We start from the raw sequence: 22,524 nt of genomic DNA on the forward strand, positions 1-22,524 counted from the left end.
CATTGCGGGGGGCGGGGACAGAAATGCTGCACTGTAGCCAATTGGAGGGGGGGGAGAAGAAATGCTGCTGTTGCACCTAATTGAGGAGAGAGAGGGAAGAAGAGAGATGCCAAGACCATGGGAGGGAAAAGAGAGGAAAGAGAGATGCCAAGACCATGGGAGGGAAAGGAAAGGAGATACCAGACCATGGAGGGAGAGGGAGAAATGTCAGGGCATACGGGGGGGGAGAGATACATGCCAGACCAGGGGAAAGGAAGGAAGGAGGGAGGGAAAGGAAGGAGAGATGCCAGATAATGGAGGGGGAGATGGAAGGAGAGGAGAGAGATGCCAGGGCATTGGGGGAGGGAAGGGAAGGAGATAGAGATGCCAGACCATGGGGTGGAGTGGGAAGGAAGGAAAGGAGAAGAGAGATGCCAGAGCATAGGGGAAGGGGTGGAGACAGAAAAATGGAGAGGGGTGAAACTGAAATGAATAATGTACAAAGGTGAGAAAGGGCACAGGTTATATAGTTTATTGAAGGACATAAAGAGGGAAGATGCCGTATGGAAGAGAAACACTGGATGGAAAGGGCAGAGAGAGGGTGGACAGTAGATGGAAAGGGTGGGTAGAGAGAGGGCAGAGGCTGGGTGGAAGGTGCAAAGAGAGAGGGCAGATGTTGCATGGAAGGGAGAGAGGACAAACGCTGTATAGAAAGAAGAAAGCAAAGAGAAGATGATTGAAGCAGAAACGACAAAAGGTAGAAAGAAAATTTTTTGTTCCTTTACATAGAATCAAGTAGTATTGTAACTGTATTGATAAAAGTTTATAAATAGGAAATGGAAATAAGGCAATTTTTTGGGGACTAAACCCCTTTCCTCAGGTCAGGACAGAATACCATAACAGCAGTATACTGTACTGTTTTGAAGAAAGATTTGGCCCCTGAAAGCTAATTGAAAAATGGATTAGTAATTTGTAAAGTAGTGTTTGTTATGTATCAGTTTTTTAAAAATTTATATCTATTGCCTTTAAATTTTGCACAGTATTAGGGGACATGTGTCACTGTTTCTGTGGTGTTGCATTGTATGCAGAGTCTGGTTTCTTGGCGGTTCAGTTTAACTTTTGTCTACATATTTCTATTTTTAGTTTGTGATTATTCCATATTGGGCGAGGGTGTTTCTGTGTTGTTTGTGTATGAAAAGGATATGGTTTTCTGTTAGCTTCGACTATACAGGATCAATTGACGGTGCAGAATCTGGCTTGTTTAGTTTTACAATATGTGTGTTGGGGTTCTAGTGCTCACTGCAGTGTTTAAGATGCTGCCTTTTCCTAGGTGCACCCTTGTTGTGTGACTCATGGATTATTACTAAAAATACATTTTTTATATAGGGGAGGAGGTTGTTAAAAATGATCAGCACTGGCTGTCGTATATACTAGGTACTGAAATTAATCAAATGTGATGGACCACTAATAATGTATATGATGCAACTTAAATCAAGGGAAAAAAGACCTCAAAATACCCCAAGAATGCAATCAATGAGTTTCAATCATATTGGGGTTGGGTATCATCATAGGTCAAAAACCCTTGAATTTTTAATTTTAATTTTTTAATAATTTTAATTTTGTATATGTATAATAATTTTATGTTGTTTTTATAATCAACCTTTTATTATCATGATTAACTTTTCATGATAATAAAAGGTTGATTATAAAAACAACATAAAATTATTATACATATACAAAATTAAAATTATTAAAAAATTAAAATTAAAAATTCAAGGGTTTTTGACCTATGATGATACCCAACCCCAATATGATTGTAACTCATTGATTGCATTCTTGGGGTATTTTGAGGTCTTTTTTCCCTTGATTTAAGTTGCATCATATACATTATTAGTGGTCCGTCACATTTGATTAATTTCAATATTTATATTTTTGGACACTATTCGGTTTCCAATCACTCTATTCAGTATATACTAGGTACACCACTGGATTTAATGACCCTATTCCAACTACCAAATTTCCCCATCCCACCCGGTTACTTTATCATGCCATCTGGTTGGAAAAAATTTCTGGAGAGAACACTGGCACAAATATACCTTTACTGTAGTAGATTTTGATACACAAAGTTGGAAAACAACAAAATGAAAATCCCACAATAAAATACACAAGTAAGAAATTATAACTGGATTAAATCTTGGCACATGGGCTACTGAAATAAATCTTGGTTTTTTAAATGTTTTTAAAATAAAGCTGATGATGCACATAATTTAAATTTTCACTGAGAATTAGTTTGCACTTTGTATTTACTGGGATTTACCCCATTTTTCTGTAAATAAGAAAAATGATTAATATAATCAGGTCAAAGTGCACAAAAACTTAAAAGTTATCAGGTATTTTGCTTATACACTCTGGGCTAAGGGAGGGACTTATTCATGCTACCTCTCAATTGCTTTGTGAATTCTTCGCCACTGTGGATAATGTGCTTCTTGTTCAAAACCGCCTCCTTTGGCCCTGGCCTGCTGGGCCACATTCAGAGAGCGAGTATCAATGATATATCCACGTTTCCCTGCCCTCAGGGTGGCATTAATAAGCTTTTCATCTTCCTTGCACCGTCGTCCATTGGTGCCAACCAGGGGTTGGCTACTCCGCATCATCACCTATGGAAAGGGATATTACTTGTTACGCTGATGGAAGTGTATTCAGATGGTTCCAGAACAGACCATATATTGTAACAATGAGGATGATGACAGGTAAAAGACTGAAAGGACTCATTTAGTTTGCTCACTAATTGCTACTCCTTGCTTTTTATCTGCCCCCTGAATCTCTCCCATCATTAATAAAACTAGAGCTCTTGTAAGCAGACTAAGTTCTTAAACATTTTTTTTTTTCCATTTTTAAAATAAAGTTGTAGATAGAATACTGCATGGTCACAAAAAAATGAAGCCTTAAAACGATTATCTCCCAGTTAGTGAGAAGTTATACATGTTTGCTTGATACAAAGAGTTCCTAGCTCTCAGAAAACCAATCCGTTCTCTTGAGGATAGAGTAGCAAACTTGGAGGAGCCAATGAAGAGAGATACATAGAGGAGACCTAAGGGAAGTTGGCAGCTCTGTGCTGCTTTGGAGGAGAGAGGTCTCCTAAAAGGAAAGCATCACTCTGGTGAGGTAGGAATAATCCTGTAGCCAGGACCTGCAATACCCTCTTGCACTGAAGATGTGCCTCCAGGGGGTCTGCCAGGAGGGAAGGGTTAGAACAGTTACTGTTAGTGATTCAATAATTAAGCACATAGGCAGCTGGTATTAAGCAAATAGACAGCTGCGTGACTGGTGGACATGAGGACTGCCTGGCCACTTACTTACCTGATGCAAAGGTGGTGGACTTCTTGAATCACCTATAGATAAATTTTAGATAGTGCTTGGGAGAAGCCAGCTGTCTTTGAACATGAGGTACCAATGACCTCGAAAAATATGGGAGAGGTTTTGGAAGCCAAATTTAAGCTGAGGGGAAGATTCTCAAATGTTCATGGTAAAATCCGATGGGCCGCTATTGCGGCCGCTACTATAACAATTTCAAAAGGCGAGTCATTCTTTAACTGCACATGCAAATTGAGTTCATGGAGAGTCATTAGATTTGCATGTGCCGATTGCTGGTGATAGCGAACGGCACATGTGCAGAATAAATCAACAACAACAACAAAAAAGACCAAAATCGAAGATCGACAGGAGGGATGCCCACTCTCTCCTGCCTCTACCATCAAGTAACCCCTCCCCAGCAATAGGAGGGATGTCCACTCCCTCCTGTCACAGACATAAAGCAACCCCCTCCTGCTGCTAGTCAAGCAAGGTCCCCCCGACAACCCCCCTTAGGTAAGGGACAGATGCCTACTCCCTCCGGCCAAGCAACCCAACACCCCCCCTCCCCCGCAGCAGCAGGAGAAATGCCCACTTCCTTCCGCCAAGCAACCTCCCTCAACAACGGGAGTGATGCCCACTCCCTCTTGCCGCCGCTGTACCTCAACAACTCCCTGACCCCCTCTTACCTTGTTTATGAATGCCAGCTGGAGGGATGCCTCCCACCTCTGGCCAGCAGGGCTACCTCTTCAAAATGGACAGCCTTCCCCTTCCCAGTACATCTTGGGATGCGCCAGGGAGGAGCCTCAGGCTCAGATTGGCCAGGTTGCTTAAGGCCCCTCCCATACAGGCTATTTGTGACTATCCAATTATAAACGGAAAAGAATACAACGGAGAAAAACTATAGCAGCTAGGAAGAAGTCTTGAAGACCAGGATGGAACAGAGGGTCAAGTAAAAGCTCTGCTGAAAACCTGTCGATATGCTCAGTAAAGTTGAAGGCAGAAAAATGTCAATAGGCCCAAAATAGAAACTGGTTAAAATTTTTTTAATATGAAGCAATATTGTAGAGATATTAACTTAAAAAAAAAAAAAAAAAGAGAAAATATCGGCAAGAAGAAAGAAAAATCGAAGCGGGAAAGCAAACTTGACTGGACAAAGTCCATACAAATCTTCTTCACTCCACAGAAGACGAAAGACTGATAACCTCACAAGCTGGCTTCGGGCGGGAAGGCACTCGCACATGCGCTGTTGCAGGCAGTCATAAAGCTTCGTTGAAGCTTAAAGTGACAGTACACTTTTCACTGTCCATACTGGGCTTCATGGATGAGGACACCCATCTGTAGACTCAACTCTTCCCAGCCTTCTTCATCCCAGCCTTCCATCCTTTAAAGCAAGGGTGTCTAACCCACAGCCCGCATGCGGCCCCGTGAGGTATTTCGTGCAGCCCCTCTTGAGGGCAATGCGGTGTTTTCCTCTACCGCCCCCGGGTGTTTACATTCTTGCCAGTTCCCTCCTTCGCCTTGCTGCAGTGTTCGCTCAAAGCAGCGGTTCTTACATGCCTCCAGCAGCTGACCAGGAAGCGTTCCCTCTGACATCGTTGTGTCAGAGAGAAGGCTTCCAGATCAACCGCAGGAGGCATGCAGGAGCCACTGCCCGCAGCTTTTAATGAACACCGCAGCAAGATGGAGGAGGGAGCTGGCAAGAAGGTAAACACCTGTGGCACAGAAGGGAAGGAGAAGGATGTGTTGGGACTTGAGAGGGAGGGAGCACAAACAGGACAAATGAAGGAAGGAAGGGCATGAACTTAGGACACAGAATGAAGGGAGGGAAGGGAACATGAGCCATAAGATGGAAGAATGGAGGGAGTGAGGGAAAGAGATGCTGATGTGAGGGAGAGAATAGAAAGGGAGAATTGGGTGTCTGAGAGAGGAAAAAAGATGGTGCACATGGGGAGATGAAGAAAGAGGAGAACTATTGGGCAGAGAGAGGAGGGAGGGAGAGAAAGAGAATTATTGGACATGGTGGTGGGAGAGGAGTGAGGTAGAGATGCAGGGCCAAGGAAGCCTCCTGGACTTTTTTTTAAAAAGTACAGAAGGGGAGAGTATTCAAAGAAGTGCTAGATTGGGCATGGGGGGAGAGCTTATGGGGCAAGAAACAGAGGACAAATAGAGATGGTGGGCAATGGTCTGAAGGGAGTGAAGTTGGACCTCGGGTGGTGTGGAGGAAGAGGGAAAGAGCTACTTGAAGGGAGAACTGTTGGGAAGAGAAAGGGAAAAATGGTGGACCTGGGGAAGGGAGGGAAGCAGGCAGGGGGAGAGATGGGATGGGGGCAGTTGGGAAGAGAAAGGGAGAGAAGTTGGATCTGGAGATGGAAGGGAGGGATGGAGAAATGTTAGGCCTGTGGATCGAAGGCAGAGAGATGCAGCATCTCTCTTTTTTCCCCCTCCATTTCATTGTTCAGTATCAAGGGGGGAGAGAAGAAGAGAAGAAGAAAAACAGAAAAGAGAGGGAACAAAATGTTGGACCATGGGGCTAGAGGAGCAGAGATGGACCCATAGGAGGGCAGGAGGGAAGAAAGCTGGAATAAGAAGATGCTAGGAGATGGAAAGAAAGGGACAGGGAGTTATAACCTGGCCAGAGGAAAGGAGAGGAGAGGGATTCTGAAAGTGGTGAGCCATGTGGATGAGGTCAAAAGGGAGATGACAAGATGAGTGAGAAAGCAGTAAGTGGTAGAAATGTAGTAATGGGGAGTAGAAAGCAGGAAATAGGAGGCTGGGAAATGAGTGAGATGGGAAATGGGAGAGCTAGGGACTGAGAGAAGATGGAGAATTGAGAGGTAGCTGAACATTTAAAAAGAAGAAGGGTGAGAAAAAGGCAAGATTTGAGTGGACAGAGGCAAAAAAGAAAAGAAAAAGTTAAGAAAGCTGAAAGGGAAAAATAAATACATTGGAGACAGGCATAAGAAGGAAATGGAATGAGAGAAGAAGACAAAAATATGGACAGCAAACACTGGAAAGAGAATTAGTTGAAGACAGACAAAAAGCAGAAAAAGAAACTGGGACCAAGATGATGGAAAAACAAAACATCCAGACCACAAGGTAGAAAAAATTGTTTTATTTTGAATTTATTAACTGGAATATGATAGCTTTGGGATATGTGCATCACAATTATTTTTGTATTTAGTGGCATAGTCATATACAGCTGATTTGGGGGATGGACTGGAGCCCATAATTAGTGGATGGGCACCAAAGTTTCTTCCTGCCTGAGTGCAATTTATAAATACTTGAGCTAGTGTGGATTCCCAAGCCCTGCCAACTAAAGACATCTTCCTCCAGTCTGGCAACTCAAAATCTCCAATCTTTGCAGCCAATGGCAATATCCTCAAGCTGCCACTGCTTTCATGTATGCATGAAAGCTAAGCGGGGGAGGAGGGTAGGCAGCAGTTCTGCAATACTGCTGCCAGCTGCAGAACTTGGGAAGTTGGAGTGGAGGAGGTGGCCGTCAGTTGATGAGGCTTGGGGATCCCTACTAGCTACAGCAGGGAAGATGTTCATTTTGAGGGAGCCTAAGCTCAAAGTGGGAGGCCCAAAAAAGCAGTAATATTTACCCTGACTGAACAATCCTCCACATGCACTGTTTAGAGCTGATTCAGCATCCCCGCTCTTATGAGGCTCACACCTCTGAAGAGGCTCAGCGTAGCTGTAATAGAAGTGAATGGGAGAACCAGGAGCGCAAATCCTTTCTCATCAGAGTGGGGATGCGGAAGCCTGTGGCTGCTCTCACTGTCAGTGGTGCATGTGGAGGATCACTCAGTCAGGGTAAGTATTACCGGTACTGCTTTTTTGGGTTCCTCTCCACAGTGTTCCTTTAATGAAGGTTTATTATTAGATATGTACATCTTCTATATTAGTGATTGCAAATTTGGGACCTGATAAACCTTTTTTTTGCTCATCAGCTAATGTTAGTGTTTGTGCGTCCCTAGAAAAAAGTTTTTCATCCAATGCGGCCCAGGAAAGCCAAAAGGTTGGACACCCCTGCTTTAAACAAACCTGGCAATATTAAACTTGTTTATCAACAACACTATATCACAAATGTAACCCATCTTGCTGTAAGCCGCAATGATTCCCTGTTGAAAATTGCAGGATATAAGAAGTTGTATTGTATTGTATTGCATCTATGAGAATATGCTTCCTGCTTGCCCTGGGATAAAAGGTATTACCTTTATTCCCTTTGTTTTATTTCTATAAATTATCTTTCTAAGTCAAATCTGTGTTCAAGAGTGATATTCAAACTGGATGCACACTCATGCAAGAGAATTGACAATTGTGTTTTCAACAGACGTGAATTCAGGTACTTCTGGTATACATTTTTAACAAACAGCATATTTTTAATTGAATGAACAAGTCTTTTCAAAACTTATACAGTGGTACCTCGGAATCCGAACGCTCCAGAACTTGAACGTTTTGGAATCTGAACTTTTTTTTTTGTAAATTTTGTCTCAGAATCCAAACGCTGCTTTGGAATCCGAACCCGTATCACTCAGCACAAAGCTTCAACTCTTAACACAGCTTTCTGTTTCCGACTGGGAGGAAAGCTTTTCAATGGTTGCAGTTCCTGTATGCTCGGATCTTGCTGCCTCTGCCACGTGGGACAGATCTTGCTGCCTCAGCCACAGGGGACCCAATCTTGCTGCCTCTGCCAAGGGGACCTGGTCTTGCTGTTTCTGCAACTGAGCCAATCTTGCTGCCTCTGCCAAGGGGACCTGGTCTTGCTGTTTCTGCAACTGAGCCAATCTTACTGCCTCTGCCAAGGGGACCTGGTCTTGTTGTTTCTGCAACTTAGCCAATCTTGCTGCCTCTGCCAAGGGGACCTGGTCTTGCTGTTTCTGCAACTGAGCCAATCTTGCTGCCTCTACCAAGGGGATGTGGTCTTGCTGTTTCTGCCACGTGGGTCCGATCTTGTTCCTGCACAGCCCTTAGGCCACCTATATTAGCCATGTGTCCAGCGGAAAATAAAAGCAAGAGGAAAGCTGTTAGAGCTACAATTGAAGTTAAGAAAGAGCTTATTGATAAGCATGAAAGCGGTACACGTGAAGTTGATCTTGCTGCTATGTTTGGGATGCCTAAATCGACTGTGTGTACAATTTTGAACATAAGAACATAAGAACTGCCATCTCCGGATCAGACCCTGGGTCCATCAAGTCCAGTGATCCGTACACGCGGAGGCCCCACCAGGTGTACCCCGGCATAGTTTTAGTCCCCATATTACTGTATGCTTCTCAAGGGAGATGTGCATCTAATTTACCCTTACCCGTATCACTCTATGCTACTCTTAAGGAGATGTGCATCTAGTTTACCCTTAAATCCTAGAACGGTGGATTCTGCAATTACTTCCTCTGGGAGAGCATTCCAGGTGTCCACCACTCGCTGCGTGAAACAGAACTTCCTGATATTCATCCTGGACCTGTCCCCCCTCAGCTTTAGTCTATGTCCTCTTGTCCGTGTCACATTGGACATTGTAAATAACTGATTTCCCTGCTCCATTTTGTCAAATCCTTTCAGTATTTTGAAAGTCTCGATCAGATCCCCTCGCAGTCTCCTCTCCTCAAGGGAGAACAACCCCAGTCTCCTAAGTCATTCCTCATAGTTCAGGTTCTCCATACTTTTCACTAGCTTCATTGCTTGTCTCTGCACCTTCTCTAGCAGTTTTATATCCTTCTTTAGGTGCGGTCTGACCATGGTTCTGCAGAGCGGTATTATAACTTTCTCTGAAAAATAAAGAAGCAATCAAAGCATCTAATGTGGCCAAAGGGGTTACTACACAGACCTCTAAAAGATCAAAAAGCATGGAAGAGATGGAAAAACTGCTCTCTATTTGGATTAATGAAAGACAGCTTGCTGGTGATGTGATTTCAGAGACAATCATTTCTGAGAAAGCCAAAGTTCTTCACGAAGATCTAGTGAAAGGCCTGCCTGATACTACTGATGAAAAGGAGGAGTTTAAAGCCAGTAGAGAACTTTAAGAAAAGGACTGGGATCCATAGCGTTGTTATGCATGGGGAGGCAGCCAGTTCTAATCTTGAAGCAACTGAAGAGTTTGTAAAGGAGTTTAAGGAGTTTGTGATCAGTGAGGGCTATGTTTCGAACCAAGTGTTCAATTGTGACGAAACTGGCCTCTTTTGGAAAAAGATGCCCAAACGAACATACAACTCAAATGAAGAAAAGTCTGTACCCGGCCATAAGCCAATGAAAGATCGCCTTACTCTTTTGGTGTGTTGTAATGCTGTGGGGACTGCAGGATCAAACTTCTCCTTGTATACCATTCAGAAAACCCACAGGTCTTTAAGAAGAATAACATCATTAAGAGCAAACTTAATGTTATGTGGAGATCGAATGTGAAAGCATGGGTTACCAAGCAGTTCTTCACTGAGTGGATACACAAGGAGTTTGCTCCTCATGTAAAGGCTTATCTGCATGAGAAAAAACTCCCAATCAAGACTCTCCTTGTCCTCGACAATGCTCCTGTACATCCACCAGGGCTGGAGGATAATTTGGTGGGCGACTATAGCTTCATCAAGATCAAATTTTTGCCCCCCAATACCACTCCTCTTATACTGCATTCAGCAGGTGATCTCAAACTTCAAAAAATTGTACACCAAGACTATGTTCCAGAGATGTTTTGAAGTTACAAATGAAACGGAACTGATTCTACGAGAGTTCTGGAAGGATTACTACAATATCCTCCATTGCCTAAGAATCATTGAGAAAGCATGGAGGGAAGTGTCTTTGAGAACATTGGTCTCTGCCTGGAAAAACCTCAGGCCAGAATGTGTTGCTGAAAGGAACATTGAAGGCTTTGAAGAACCACCTGTTGTTCCTGACATCGTATCTCTGGGCAAGTCCATGGGTTTGTAAGTCAACGAAGAGGATGCCAACGAGTTAGTGGATGATCACAAGACAGAGCTGACAACAGAAGAGTTTCAGCATCTCAACCAGCAGCAGCAGAAAGAATTAGCCCAAGAAATTTCTTCAGGGGAAGAAGAGGGAGACGCAAGTGCCATACCCACAGCTGAAATCAAGGATCTGCTCAGCATGTGGTCAAAAACACAGGCAGTCGTAGAGAAGTGGCACCCCGATAAAGCCCTTGTTAACAGGTGTGTTAACTTATTCAATGATAATATCATTGAACATTTTAGAAAAGTTCAAAAAGGTTGTCATCATCAAACCACTTTGGAATGTTGGTTCGCAAAAGACACCACCAGAATACAGACACCAGAACCATCTGAGCCACCTGATGCCAACACAGAAGGTGATCCCAAGCCCTCTACAAGTGGTACCTTGACAAGGAGCCTAACAAGGAGCAGAATAGAGACACCAGAACCATCTGAACCACCTGATGCCAACACAGCGAGTGATCCCAAGCCCTCTTCAAGTGGTACCTTGGCAAAGAGCATAAAAAGGAGCAGAATGAAGACACCTAAACCACCTGATGCCAACACAGAAGGTGATCCCAAGCCCTCTACAAGTGGTACTTTGTCAAAGAGCTTAAAAAGGAGCATAATACTGACACCAGAGCCACCTGAACCACCTGATGCCAACACAGAAGGTGATCCCAAGCCCTCTACAAGTGGTACTTTGTCAAAGAGCCTAAAAAGGAACAGAATGAAGACACCTGCCTGGTAACACATGCTTTCACATTCTATCTCCACCTGAAATACCAGAGGCTAATCTGGAAAGTGACTTGCCTTCCTAACAATAATCTACCTCATGTTCCAAGTTCCACATCATGATTGGTAATCATTGGTTACTTTAAATTACTGTCCTGAACATTACTCTACTACATAGTAGGTAATAGCACTTTGCCCGACGGTATGGCTTACTCTTGTTGGAATGTTGGTCCTCGACTTGGCAACTTAACTTTAACGCTAAGAAATGTAAGGTCATGCACCTTGGCAGCAGAAATCCGTGCAGAAATTACACCCTAAATGTTGAGATCTTAGCAAGGACCACAGCAGAGAGTGATTTAGGAGTAATTATTAGTGAAGACCTGAAAGCTGCCAATCAAGTGGAGAAGGCTTCATCCAAGGCTAGACAAATGTTGAGATCTATCTGTAGAAGTTTCGTCAGCCGGAAGCCCGAGGTCATTATGCCATTGTACAGAACCATGGTGAGACCTCATTTGGAATACTGTGTGTAATTCTGGAGGCCACACTACCGTAAGGATGTACTGAGAGTCGAGTCGGTTCAGCGTATGGCCACCAGGATGGTCTCAGGGATCAAGGATCTCTCATACGAAGAGAAGCTGAATAAATTGCGGCTGTACTCTCTCGAGGAACGTAGGGAGAGGGGAGACATGATTGAGACATTTAAGTATATCACCAGTTATATCGAGGAGAAAGATGATATTTTCTTTCTTAAAGGACCCTCGGCAAGAAGGGGGCATCCGCTAAAAATAAGGGGCGGGAAATTTCATGGCGACTTCAGGAAGTATTTCTTCACCGAAAGAGTGGTTGATCATTGGAATAGACTTCCTGTGCAGGTTGTCAAGGCCAGATTTTAAGAATAAATGGGATGCGCATGTGGGATCTCTAAGAGGGTAATAGTGGGGGGAGAGTCATCGGAATAGGCAGACTCGATGAGATATAGGATATCTGGGAGAATAAGTTTAGGGAAGGGGATCTTTAGTGTGGGCAGACTAGATGGGCTATGGCCCTTTTCTGCCGTCATTTTTCTATGTTTCTGTGTTTCTATGTACTGTATTACAGTATCATTGGTTAATACAGTATCTAAGAGTGTTATGAATAAAACATTACAAAACAAGCTGGACTTATTTCACAGAGGCTTCAGTGTTGCCGGTCTTGTCCACTGCTTCTTATTGTTTTAAATGCTACAGCGCTGAAACTAGACGATGGCCAACGTTTCACGATAAGATAATCATTTCTTCAGGGCTCTGGAATTGCAAGAACAGCAGTTGTCCTGCGTTCAGTTCTCTAGTTTCAGCGCTTTAGTGTCTAAAATAATAAGAAGCAGCGGACAAGACCAGCAACACAGAAGCCTTTGAAAAATAAGTTCAGCATGCTTGCTTTTCTTTCTTTTCACAGACTGGTTTCTTTATATTACTGTAATAAAAACACTTATTAGGTCCATGAGATATCATCACATGCTCTTTAATCAAAAAGAGAAGAACCCTACCTACCTTTTTTTTTTCCCCTTCTATTTCTATTTCTTACTTTTATTACTCAACTAATTGTTAATTTTCCAGGTACTTCAGTTAGATTGTGAGCCTTCGGGACAGTAAGGGAAGTTCTAAGTACCTATTCTTTATTTATTCATCTTATTTTTATTGTATCCTTTAATGTATATTTTCTCTGTAAACCTATATTACTTATAATTTTAATGCATACTATTGTCTATTTTCTGTAAACCGCTTAGAATCCTAACGGAGTTTAGTGGTATATAAGAAATAAATTACATTACATTTATATTACTGTACTGTATTATCATTGGTTAATATCTGAGAGTGTTATGAATAAAAAATTACAAAACAAAACTAGTGTGTTTACTGTTAAATTTATTTGAAAATGTGAATTTGTGGGACCAAGGAAGAGATTAATGCTGTTTCTATTGTTTTCAATGGGAAAAGTTGTCTTGGACCTCAAACGTTTCGTAACTCGAACTGAGTTCGGGAACGGATTATGTTCGGACTCCGAGGTACCAGAACGGATTAATGCCGTTTCTATTGTTTTCAATGGGAAAAATTGTCTTGGAACTTGAACGTTTCGGAACTCGAACTGAGTTCCAGAACGGATTAAGTTCTGATTCCAAGGTACCACTGTAATTAGATTCCATTTACATGAGAGAACAATAATGATATTTTGCAGTTATGCACCTAACTGCCTGCAATCAGATTTAAGTATTTCAGTAGCCATTTATCTAGTGCTTGAGCTTAAAGTTAGGCACCTAAGTGTGGATTCACACTAGTATTTTGTAATGGGTAAAGAGTAATTAGATTTGATATACTTCCCTTTAATGGTACAATGAAAGCAGTTTACCGTATTTTTCGTTCCTTAAGATGCACTTTCTCCACCCCCGAAAAGTGGGTGTGTCTTATGGAGCGAAGATGACAAACCCCCTCCCTGGTACCTTTTTAAAACACCACCCGCCCTTCCTTTTAAAACACCCCCCCCCGCCCCGCAATACCTTTTCTAAGCGCCCCTTAAGCCTGGTGTTCCAGCGGTGTATGGGCCGGCAGAAGCGTGCTGTCTGCGCTGCTGCCTAAGCCTGCCCCGCTTTCAGAATGGCTGCGTCAGTTCTCATGGGACTCGCGAGAACTGATTGCTGCCATTCTGAAAGCAGGGCGGGCCCATGCAGCAGCTTAGACAGCACGCTCCTGCCAGCCCATACACCACTGGACCACCAGGCTTAAGGGGTACTTAAAAAGGTACTGTGGGGCAGGGGGTGTTTTAGAAGGAAGGGCCGGCGGGCGGACCGTGTTTTAAAAAGTAGTACAGGGGGGGGAGGAGGAAGAATTTGTTAGTTGGCTGGGACGGATCCCTCCTGTCCCAGCCTACCACTAGACCACCAGAGATGAAGAGGTGGTAGGTTACAGATCAGGGAAGAGGGGATAGGGTGCAGAGCCTGGTAGGGAAGGGGGGACAGGGTGCAGAGCCTAGCAGGGAAGGGGGGGAGGACAAGGTGCAGAGCCTATCAGGGAAGGGGGGGGGAAAGGTGCAGAGCCTAGCAGGAAAGGGGGGACAAGGTGCAGAGCCTGGCAGGGAGTGTAGGGTGGGTGCAGAGCTTGGCAGGGAGTGAGGAAGGCTGGTTACACAATTTGGTTCAGAATGTTTTTTTTCTTGTTTTCCTCCTCTAAATGTAAGTCTTATGGTGAGGTGCATCTTATGGAGCGAAAAATACTTTAAATGTAAGCACATTTGTCAATAAAGGATTCATACTCTGTGCACATCATCCCAACACCCAACTTTAAGGCAAGCTATAGAGAATTGCTCCCATGGAACTTAGCACATACAATTCTTATCTGTCTCTCTCTGATCTAGAAAGGGGGCATGGGGAAAAAAAGAAAGCAGTTTAATGGAGCAATTCGTAAACATTCCATCAGCATGGAAAGAGAAATAAAATGATACTGTATCTAACCTTTAGATGCCAATGTCAATTGAAAGAGTTGAAAGATTTGGGAAGATACATTTTACATGTAAACCACAACTTGCCACAACTATCCCTGGGGGAAAAAAGACCTGTCTTTAGGTACAATTAAAACAGATTATAGTTATATCAGATGTTATCCTGGAAGCCTCTGAACAGTAATGTGGCCCAACACAAAATAGTTGCTATACATTAAAAAAATTATTTAGTCCTTATTAAAACACTATGATTTGCATGCTTATCAAATAAAATCTAAAAAAAGTTGGAGCATTATTGAACTGGTCATCAGGAACAAAACCAGACAAGGCAGATATATGCTTGTCTGGTTTACTACAGATTTACCTGGTACATTTTTAAAATGTTCTTTTATTCAAGGGAAAAAGCAAGCACAGCAATTATAAGGTTAAAATGAAAGTATTCATCTTAAAAATATCTTTTTCCACAGAACACACAAAATGGCTACACCAACAGGCAGGTATCCTAGAAGACAGAAAAAGGGAAATGGAATAGAAAGGAATGCCTTACAAAGCACGATTGATTAGCTTATTCCCTGCACGTAATGAGTTAGGCTGTTTTAATCAAGAGCCGACAATAAACCTTAAAACAATAAAGCCTTCCAGATTCCTGCAGCAAGACAGTAGCTGTGGTTAGGGCATAGCACATTTTCAACCAATAGCAGCGATGGTACACCTTATCATTGACATTATAAAGGTTTTCCTCGTATAAAGAATGAAGACAAAATTAACGCTGCAAGGTTTGAAAGGGACTGTTTCTAAAGCTGCAAAAATAAAGCAAAAATGTAGATACCCTCTAAAAATATTCCTAAAGCTCGTCTCTTCCTCACCGTTTATGCTTTTTTTTGGGGGGGGAGGGGGGGTTTGCTTCGTTTTCTTGCAAGGGTAGCATTCAAAGAAAACAATATTCTCATTCTCTATTGAAATTTTATTAATGGTTTTTTCATTATTTAAACTATTCCTCCATATCACTGGAAAGGGGAAATTCAGTCATATCTGTTAATTTCTTTTCTTTGTACATGGAAACAGAAGTTCAGAAAAGACAGAAAAATGATAGATACATACATACATACATGTCTCAACACCATATACCAAGCAAACCACATCTAATTATGGCAGCACAAAAATTTTCAATTCCAGCTAAATTCTATATATATACTTTCACTAAACTCAAGCTAAGCTTTAGTAAAAGGGTTGCTAAGAGATCAGAAAGAAAAAGGTATAAAACGGAAAACAGATTTACCCAGAATGACTCTCCCATGCCAAAATTTTCCAGGGTGGGTCCTGCCTACTCTAGGACTCAAGGAAAGTCAATAAACAGGTATGACTACACTTCTCCCTCGTCATTCGCGGGGGATACGGGCAGAGCCGGACCGCGAATGCCAAAAAACCACGATTATCCGGCTCTGACCCACCCCCACCTCCCTGACGCCTTCCCAGCCTTACCTGGTGGTCTAGAGGGTTTTCGGGGCAGGAGCGATCTTCCTACGCTCCAGCCCAGTGCAGATCGCCATGAGGAAATGGCTGTAGGGAGTTCCCGACGTAGTCTCGAGAGACTACAGGAACTCCCAGCAGCCATTTCCTCATGGCGATCTGCACGGGGCAGGAGCGTAGGAAGATCGCTCCTGCCCCGAAAACCCTCTAGACCAGTGTTTTTCAACCTTTTTTGGGCAAAGGCACACTTGTTTCATGAAAAAAATCACGAGGCACACCACCATTAGAAAATGTTAAAAAATTTAACTCTCTGCCTATATTGACTATATATAAAGTAATTCTCTTGAATAGGAATCAAATAAACACAAAGAAAGTATTTTATAATTACTTTATTACGAAATAAAAATTATAAAATACTTTATTCAGTGCGAAACCTGGGCCTGTTTGGCTGAACACAAAGCTGATATTCTGGCTGGAATCGAAGAAAGACACACACATAGCTCTTCGTCAACAGCTCTCAGTCTCTCTCTGTATTTGGTTTTTATAGCATACAAAAATAGACAAATATACCCTCCATCCTTTTTATTAAACCACAATAGCAGTTTTTAGCGCAGGGAGCTGCGCTGAATGCCCAGCGCTGCTCTTGACGCTCATAGGCTCTCTGCGCTAAAAACCACTATTGCGGTTTAGTAAAAGGTGACCATATTGTAAAATATAGACAGCAGATATAAATTCAGAACTGTGCATAGTAAGTGAAGGGAAGTTTTCATCTCTGGGAATTTACCCAGTTAACTATTAAGTTATTTGGGCAAATTCCTTTGAAAACTGTGGTAATACTGCCTCCACTTTGCTAAATTTAAAATAAAATCATTTTTCCTACCTTGTCTGGTGATTTCTGGTTGCACTTTCTTCTTCTGACTGTGCATCCAATCTTTCTTCCCTCCACACCTCATTCCCTCCCCCAACTTTTTCTTCCTCTCTCCCTGACCTTTCTTTCTTTTTTTCTGTTTCTCTTCTTTCCTTCTGTTTCCCTGCCTGCCCCCTTTCTTTCTTTCTCCCTGCCGTTCCCCAAGCCACTGCCACTGCCATCTGGGAACAGGACCCACCAATGGATAACAGGCCCCAAAGCCGACGCCGACGCATGCTCTCCCTGACGTCAATTCTACAATCGGAAAGGAAGTTCCGCCCAGCCAGGCAGCGATTGGCTGGCCCGAACTTCCTCTCCGACTGCAGAATTGACGTCGGGGAGAAGAAGACTTATCGGCTCGATAGATTAGATCGCCAAGACAAAGTGAGTCCTGGGTGATCGACTCACTTTGCCTTGGCGAGCTACTGGCGCCCCTGCCTCGGGGCCACTGTCAGCTCCGGGCCCGGCGGCCCTGCGGCACACCAGGCAACATCTCGCGGCACACTAGTGTGCCGCGGAACAGCGGTTGAAAAACACTGCTCTAGACCACCAGGTAAGGCCGGGAAGGCGGCAGGGAGGAAAAAAAGACTGTTTTTTTAATTTTCCCCCTCCCCAGAAAAAAAATCGCGATTATATGAAACCGCGAGTGCAGGAACCGCGAATGGGGAGGGGGAAGTGTAAATGTAATCTTCCTTATCTCTGCTAGACCTGTCTAGACAGGTTGAACAGACCAAAGCAATACTCACTTAATAGGTGAAGACAAGGCCCCCAAAATCACTATTTTGCTAAATGCAAAGTCCACCCTTATGATGTTTCACAAAGGAAAGGAGTGATAAGCAGGTCACTGACCTACAAATATTCTCTGGTGCCCGAGTATCTGCAGTGCTCAGGTCTGTGAAAGGGAGCCTTCAGGTCCTCTAGAACAGTGTTCTTCAACCTTTTGACACCTATGGACCGGCGGAAATAAAATAATTATTTTGTGAACCGGCGGTTGAAGAACACTGGGTTAAGTCGTGGGCCAGACCCCGCCCTATAATAGTACTAATTGTAACATCATTTTTTCCATTCATTTTTCATCTATACACACAAACACAATATAATCTTATTAACAGAATGGTTAACCACAAAATTAAGGGCTTCATTTACAAAGGTGTGCTAACATTTTTAGCGCACGCACCGTATCAGCGCGTACTATAGTGCGTACTAGCTGAAAAATTACCCTGCTTAAAAGGAGGCGGTAGTGGCTAGCGCGTGCTATTCCGCACATTAAGGCCATAACGTACCTTTGTAAAAGGAGCCCTAAACTACACAAAGCACACTTCTCAACATTCATTGCTACCAGAACACAGATAACTCCTCTGCAAATACGGGACCAAAAACTAAAAGTACTAATAAATACAAACAAACCCTAAGATGCAAGAGTCTGCATGCAGTACAACCCCAGAGAAAAAGAAACAAACACATTTCTTCCTGAACAGTGCAAAATATAGACAGCAGATGAAAATTCTCAAAATTGACACAATCAGTAAATTCAAAAATAAAATCATTCCCTCTACCTTCGTTGTCTCCCTCCATGCTGTGCCTTAACTTCTGGCCTGCTCCCGCCTGGCTGTTTTATGCCGCCCCCCATTGTTATCTTTGGGCCAGTTCCCTCTTCCTCACTGACGCAGTGCACAAAGGCACGGGCAGCGGCTCCTTGCGCGTCCCAAGCCTCATCCGGATGCCTTCCCTCTGACGTTGCAATGTCAGAGAGAAGGCTTCAAGCGCAGAACGCACGTAGGAGCCGCCCGCAGCTTCTTGCACTGTGGCAGTGAGAAAGAGAGAGCCAGCCCTAAGATAATGCTGCATCGATCGCACCGTGGACCAGCAGCTGAAGAACACTGTCTCAGGCCCGACACATGTGCCAGCCCATGGACTGGCAGGAAATTTCTGTGGACCGGCACCAGTCCGCGGACCAGCAGTTGAAGAATACTGCTCTAGAACAGTGTTCTTCAACCTTTTGACATCTATGGACCAGTGGAAATAAAAAAAATTATTTTGTGGACTGGCAGACCAGCAGTTGAAGAACACTGGGCTACGTTGTGAGCCAGACCCCGCCCATCTCTACCCAATCTCCACCTCAGACCCCGCCCCATAATAGTACTAATTATAACACTATTTTTTCCATTCATTTTTTTTATATATATATATATATATATATATATATATATATATATATATACACACACACACACAATATAATCATATATACAACACATAATGGTTAACCACAGAATTAAACTACACAAAGCACACTGTATACTTCTCAATATTCATTCCTACCAGAACACAGATAACCCCATGCAAATACAGGACCAAAAACTAAAAGTACTAATACAGTGGTGCCTCGCATAACGGACGCCTCGCACAGCGAACGCTGCGCACAACGAACTTTCACACAACGAAGTCGCCCGAGCTGCATCGCTTAACTGCCCTCTCTCCACCTGGCTCCCTGTGCAGTGGCGCTACATATTTTAAACCCCCCTGCCGCCGCTGCTGCATATTTTTAAGCCTCTGCCGCCACCGCATATTTTTAAACCTCCCCCCGCCGCCACATATTTTTTTTAAAAAGCCACCACTGCTGCAACTTTAATCTCACCCGCTCACTCGAACTGGTGGTCTAGCAAATTTCCCAGCCAGAAGCGCAGACAGAGATCAAGAGCAAGCCTTCTGTGCTACTGCCTGGGCCTGCGCTGATCTCTGAATGGCTGCAGTCAGCTCTCGCGGGACTCACAAGAACTAACTGCAGCCAGCTCTCGCGGGACTCACAAGAACTAACTGCAGCCATTCGGAGATCGGCATGGGCCCACACAGGCGTGCAGAGGAATTGCTCCTGATCTCTGCGCTTCTGGCCTGTACGACACTGGCTGGGAAAGATGGGAGGAATTAAAAAAGGTACTGGGGGTATGTGGGGGTGATTATAATACACAGCAAGGATCAACAAAACCCCTGTCTCCCCTCCCCTTCACATATATCCCCTCTATATCATGCTAACAGCTCTAACAAGATAAATTTATCTTTTTTTATGTCATCTTAGCATATTTTATGCTACAGAACGAATTATTTTTTTTAACATGTATTGTTATGGGAAAACGCGTTTCACATAACGAACTTTTCGCATAACAAACTTGCTCCTGGAACAAATTAAGTTCGTTGTGTGAGGCACCACTGTATATACAAACAAATCCTAAGGTGCAAAACTCTGCATGCAGTACAACCCCAGAGGAAAAGAAACAAATGCATTTCTTCCTGAACAGACAGCAGATGTAAATCAATCACTAAATTAAAAAATAAAATCATTCCCCCTACCATTGTCTCCCTCCCTCCATGCTGTGCCTTGCCTTCTGGCCTGCCCCCTGGTGTTGTCTTCAGGCCAGCTCCCTCTTCCTCAGTGCTGCAGTGCACAAAGCCGTGGGCAGCGGCTCCTCGCGCATCCCGCGCCTCATCTGGAAGCCTTCCTTCTGATGTTGCGACATCAGAGAGAAGACTTCCGGTTCAGGCGTAGGACGCACGAAGGAGCCTCTGTCCATGGCTTTGTGCACTGCAGCACTGAGGAAGAGGAAGCCAGCCCGACGACAATGCCGCATCGATTGCACCGTGGATCGGCAGCTGAAAAGCATTGTCTGAGGCCCGATGCACGTGCCGGCCCTGTGGACCGGCACCAGTCCATGGACCGGTGGTTGAAGAACACTGCTCTAGAATCCTATTTCAGTGAGGAATGCAAAAACTATTTCAATAGCTGCTTTAACCAATTGCACTCTAAAGACTTGAAAGTCAACATTCCCTTGCATGGCTACTGAAAAAGGACAAATAAGCGATTTGATAGATGGCCCAAATCATCAGCTCCACAATCCACAAGATTCTACAAACATCGACCAATATCACAAGAAAACATATAACAAGAGCCTATGCAGAAAGCTTTTCTTTAGAGCCTGCACTCTACCACAAAACTGCAGCAGGCTAATCAATGAGCATGCAAATCACTGCTTTGCTAAAATTGCAGCAGTAATCTGCAGCTCACTGATAAATTTTACCTTTCTTGTCAGTATCTGCATAGTGATTGTCTCAGGCACTTAGAGGAAGGATGACATTGAAAAGAAAGAAACAAAACCACCATACATACATATTGGCAGCACTCCAAGCCAACTTGTTGCAGGACCCCTTGCCTCACTTTCCCCAACCTGACCTGATACGACCTCCCCATCTCTCAAGAGTAAAAAAATAAGTACAAAGTGGTGCCTCACACAACGAACTTAATTCGTTCCAGGAGCAAGTTTGTTATGCGAAAAGTTCGTTATGTGAAACGCGTTTTCCCATAACAATACATGTTAAAAAAAATAATTCGTTCTGCAGCATAAAATATGCTAAGATGACATAAAAAAAGATAAATTTGTCAAAATGGTGAAAATGGTGGTCTTGCTGAGGCCAAACTCTTTGACGAGGTCACACTGTTTTACCCCACATTCACTCCTTCTAATTATTTCCCGTTTCATTTCAACAGAAATCACCTTCCTGCTTTTTTTAGAAGCCATGATATATAAAAAATATTGAGTTTATCTTAAAAGGACGACTGTATACAGTGAGAGAGGGCAGTTAAGCGCAGTGACTAACGACTGCCTGCGCGGAAGGATGCAATACATCGGCAGCTCGGGCGACTTCGTTGTGTGAAACGAAGTTCGTTGTGTGAAACGAAGTTCGTTGTGTGAAGTTCGTTGTGTGAAACGAAGTTCGTTGTGTGAATCAAGACATGAAGTTCGTTGTGTGCAGCGTTCGTTGTGCGAGGCGTTCGTTATGCGAGGCACCACTGTATCTTTCTGTTACTCTAATGCAGCGTTTCTCAACACGGGGTACACATATCCTTAGGGGTACGTGAGCCGCTTGTTGGAGGTATGAGGTTGTGCTGCCCGATTCATTCGACTTGATTCACCAATTCACTTTAGTGAATTGATTTGAATGGATTTGTTTCCTCTGGGTCAAAGCAGCGGTGAATAAGCTGCTCTTGGCCTGCCCGCTGAGGTCTTCCCTCTGCCGCATCTCTGATGATGAGGCAGAGAAAATCCCTGGTAGGCAGTCTGCCAAGCAGCCTGTTTACTGCTGCTGTTTAGATATGAGGCGGGGCAAAAAGGGAGAACAAAATGCTAGGAATGATAAAGAAGGGGGGATCACGAACAGATCAGAGGTTATCATGCTGCTGTACCGGGCCATGGTGCCCCCTCACCTGGAGTACTACGTACAGCACTGGTTGTCGTACATGAAGAAGGACACGGTACTACTCGAAAGGGTCCAGAGAAGAGCGACTAAAATGGTTAAGGGGCTGGAGGAGTTGCCGTACAGTGAAAGATTAGAGAAACTGGGCCTTTTGTCCCTTGAACAGAGAAGATTGAGAGGGGATATGATTGAAACATTCAAGGTACTGAAGGGAATAGACTTAGTAGATAAGGACAGGTTGTTCACCCTCTCCAAGGTAAGAAGAACGAGAGGCACTCTCTAAAATTGAAAGAGGATATTTTACGTACGAACATAAGGAAGTTCTTCTTCATCCAGAGAGTGGTAGAAAACTGGAATGCTCTTCCAGAGTCTGTCATAGGGGAAAACACCCTCCAGGGATTCAAGACTAAGTTAGACAAGTTCCTGCTGAAC

At 43.6% G+C, this 22,524-nt stretch overlaps 1 protein-coding gene across 1 annotated transcript in view; it reads right to left on the reverse strand.

Annotated features, from left to right (window-relative positions):
• The window catches only part of MTMR9 (myotubularin related protein 9), a 122,287-nt gene that overhangs the window by 56,402 nt on the left and 43,361 nt on the right, over window positions 1-22,524 (reverse strand). The window contains exon 5 of the mRNA XM_033936248.1: window positions 2,419-2,636. Coding sequence (XP_033792139.1) covers window positions 2,419-2,636 — 218 coding nt within the window. The remainder of the gene's footprint in view (window positions 1-2,418; window positions 2,637-22,524) is intronic.

The sequence above is a fragment of the Geotrypetes seraphini genome, chromosome 3 (genome assembly GCF_902459505.1).
Source record: "Geotrypetes seraphini chromosome 3, aGeoSer1.1, whole genome shotgun sequence".
NCBI classification, from domain to species: domain Eukaryota; kingdom Metazoa; phylum Chordata; class Amphibia; order Gymnophiona; family Dermophiidae; genus Geotrypetes; species Geotrypetes seraphini.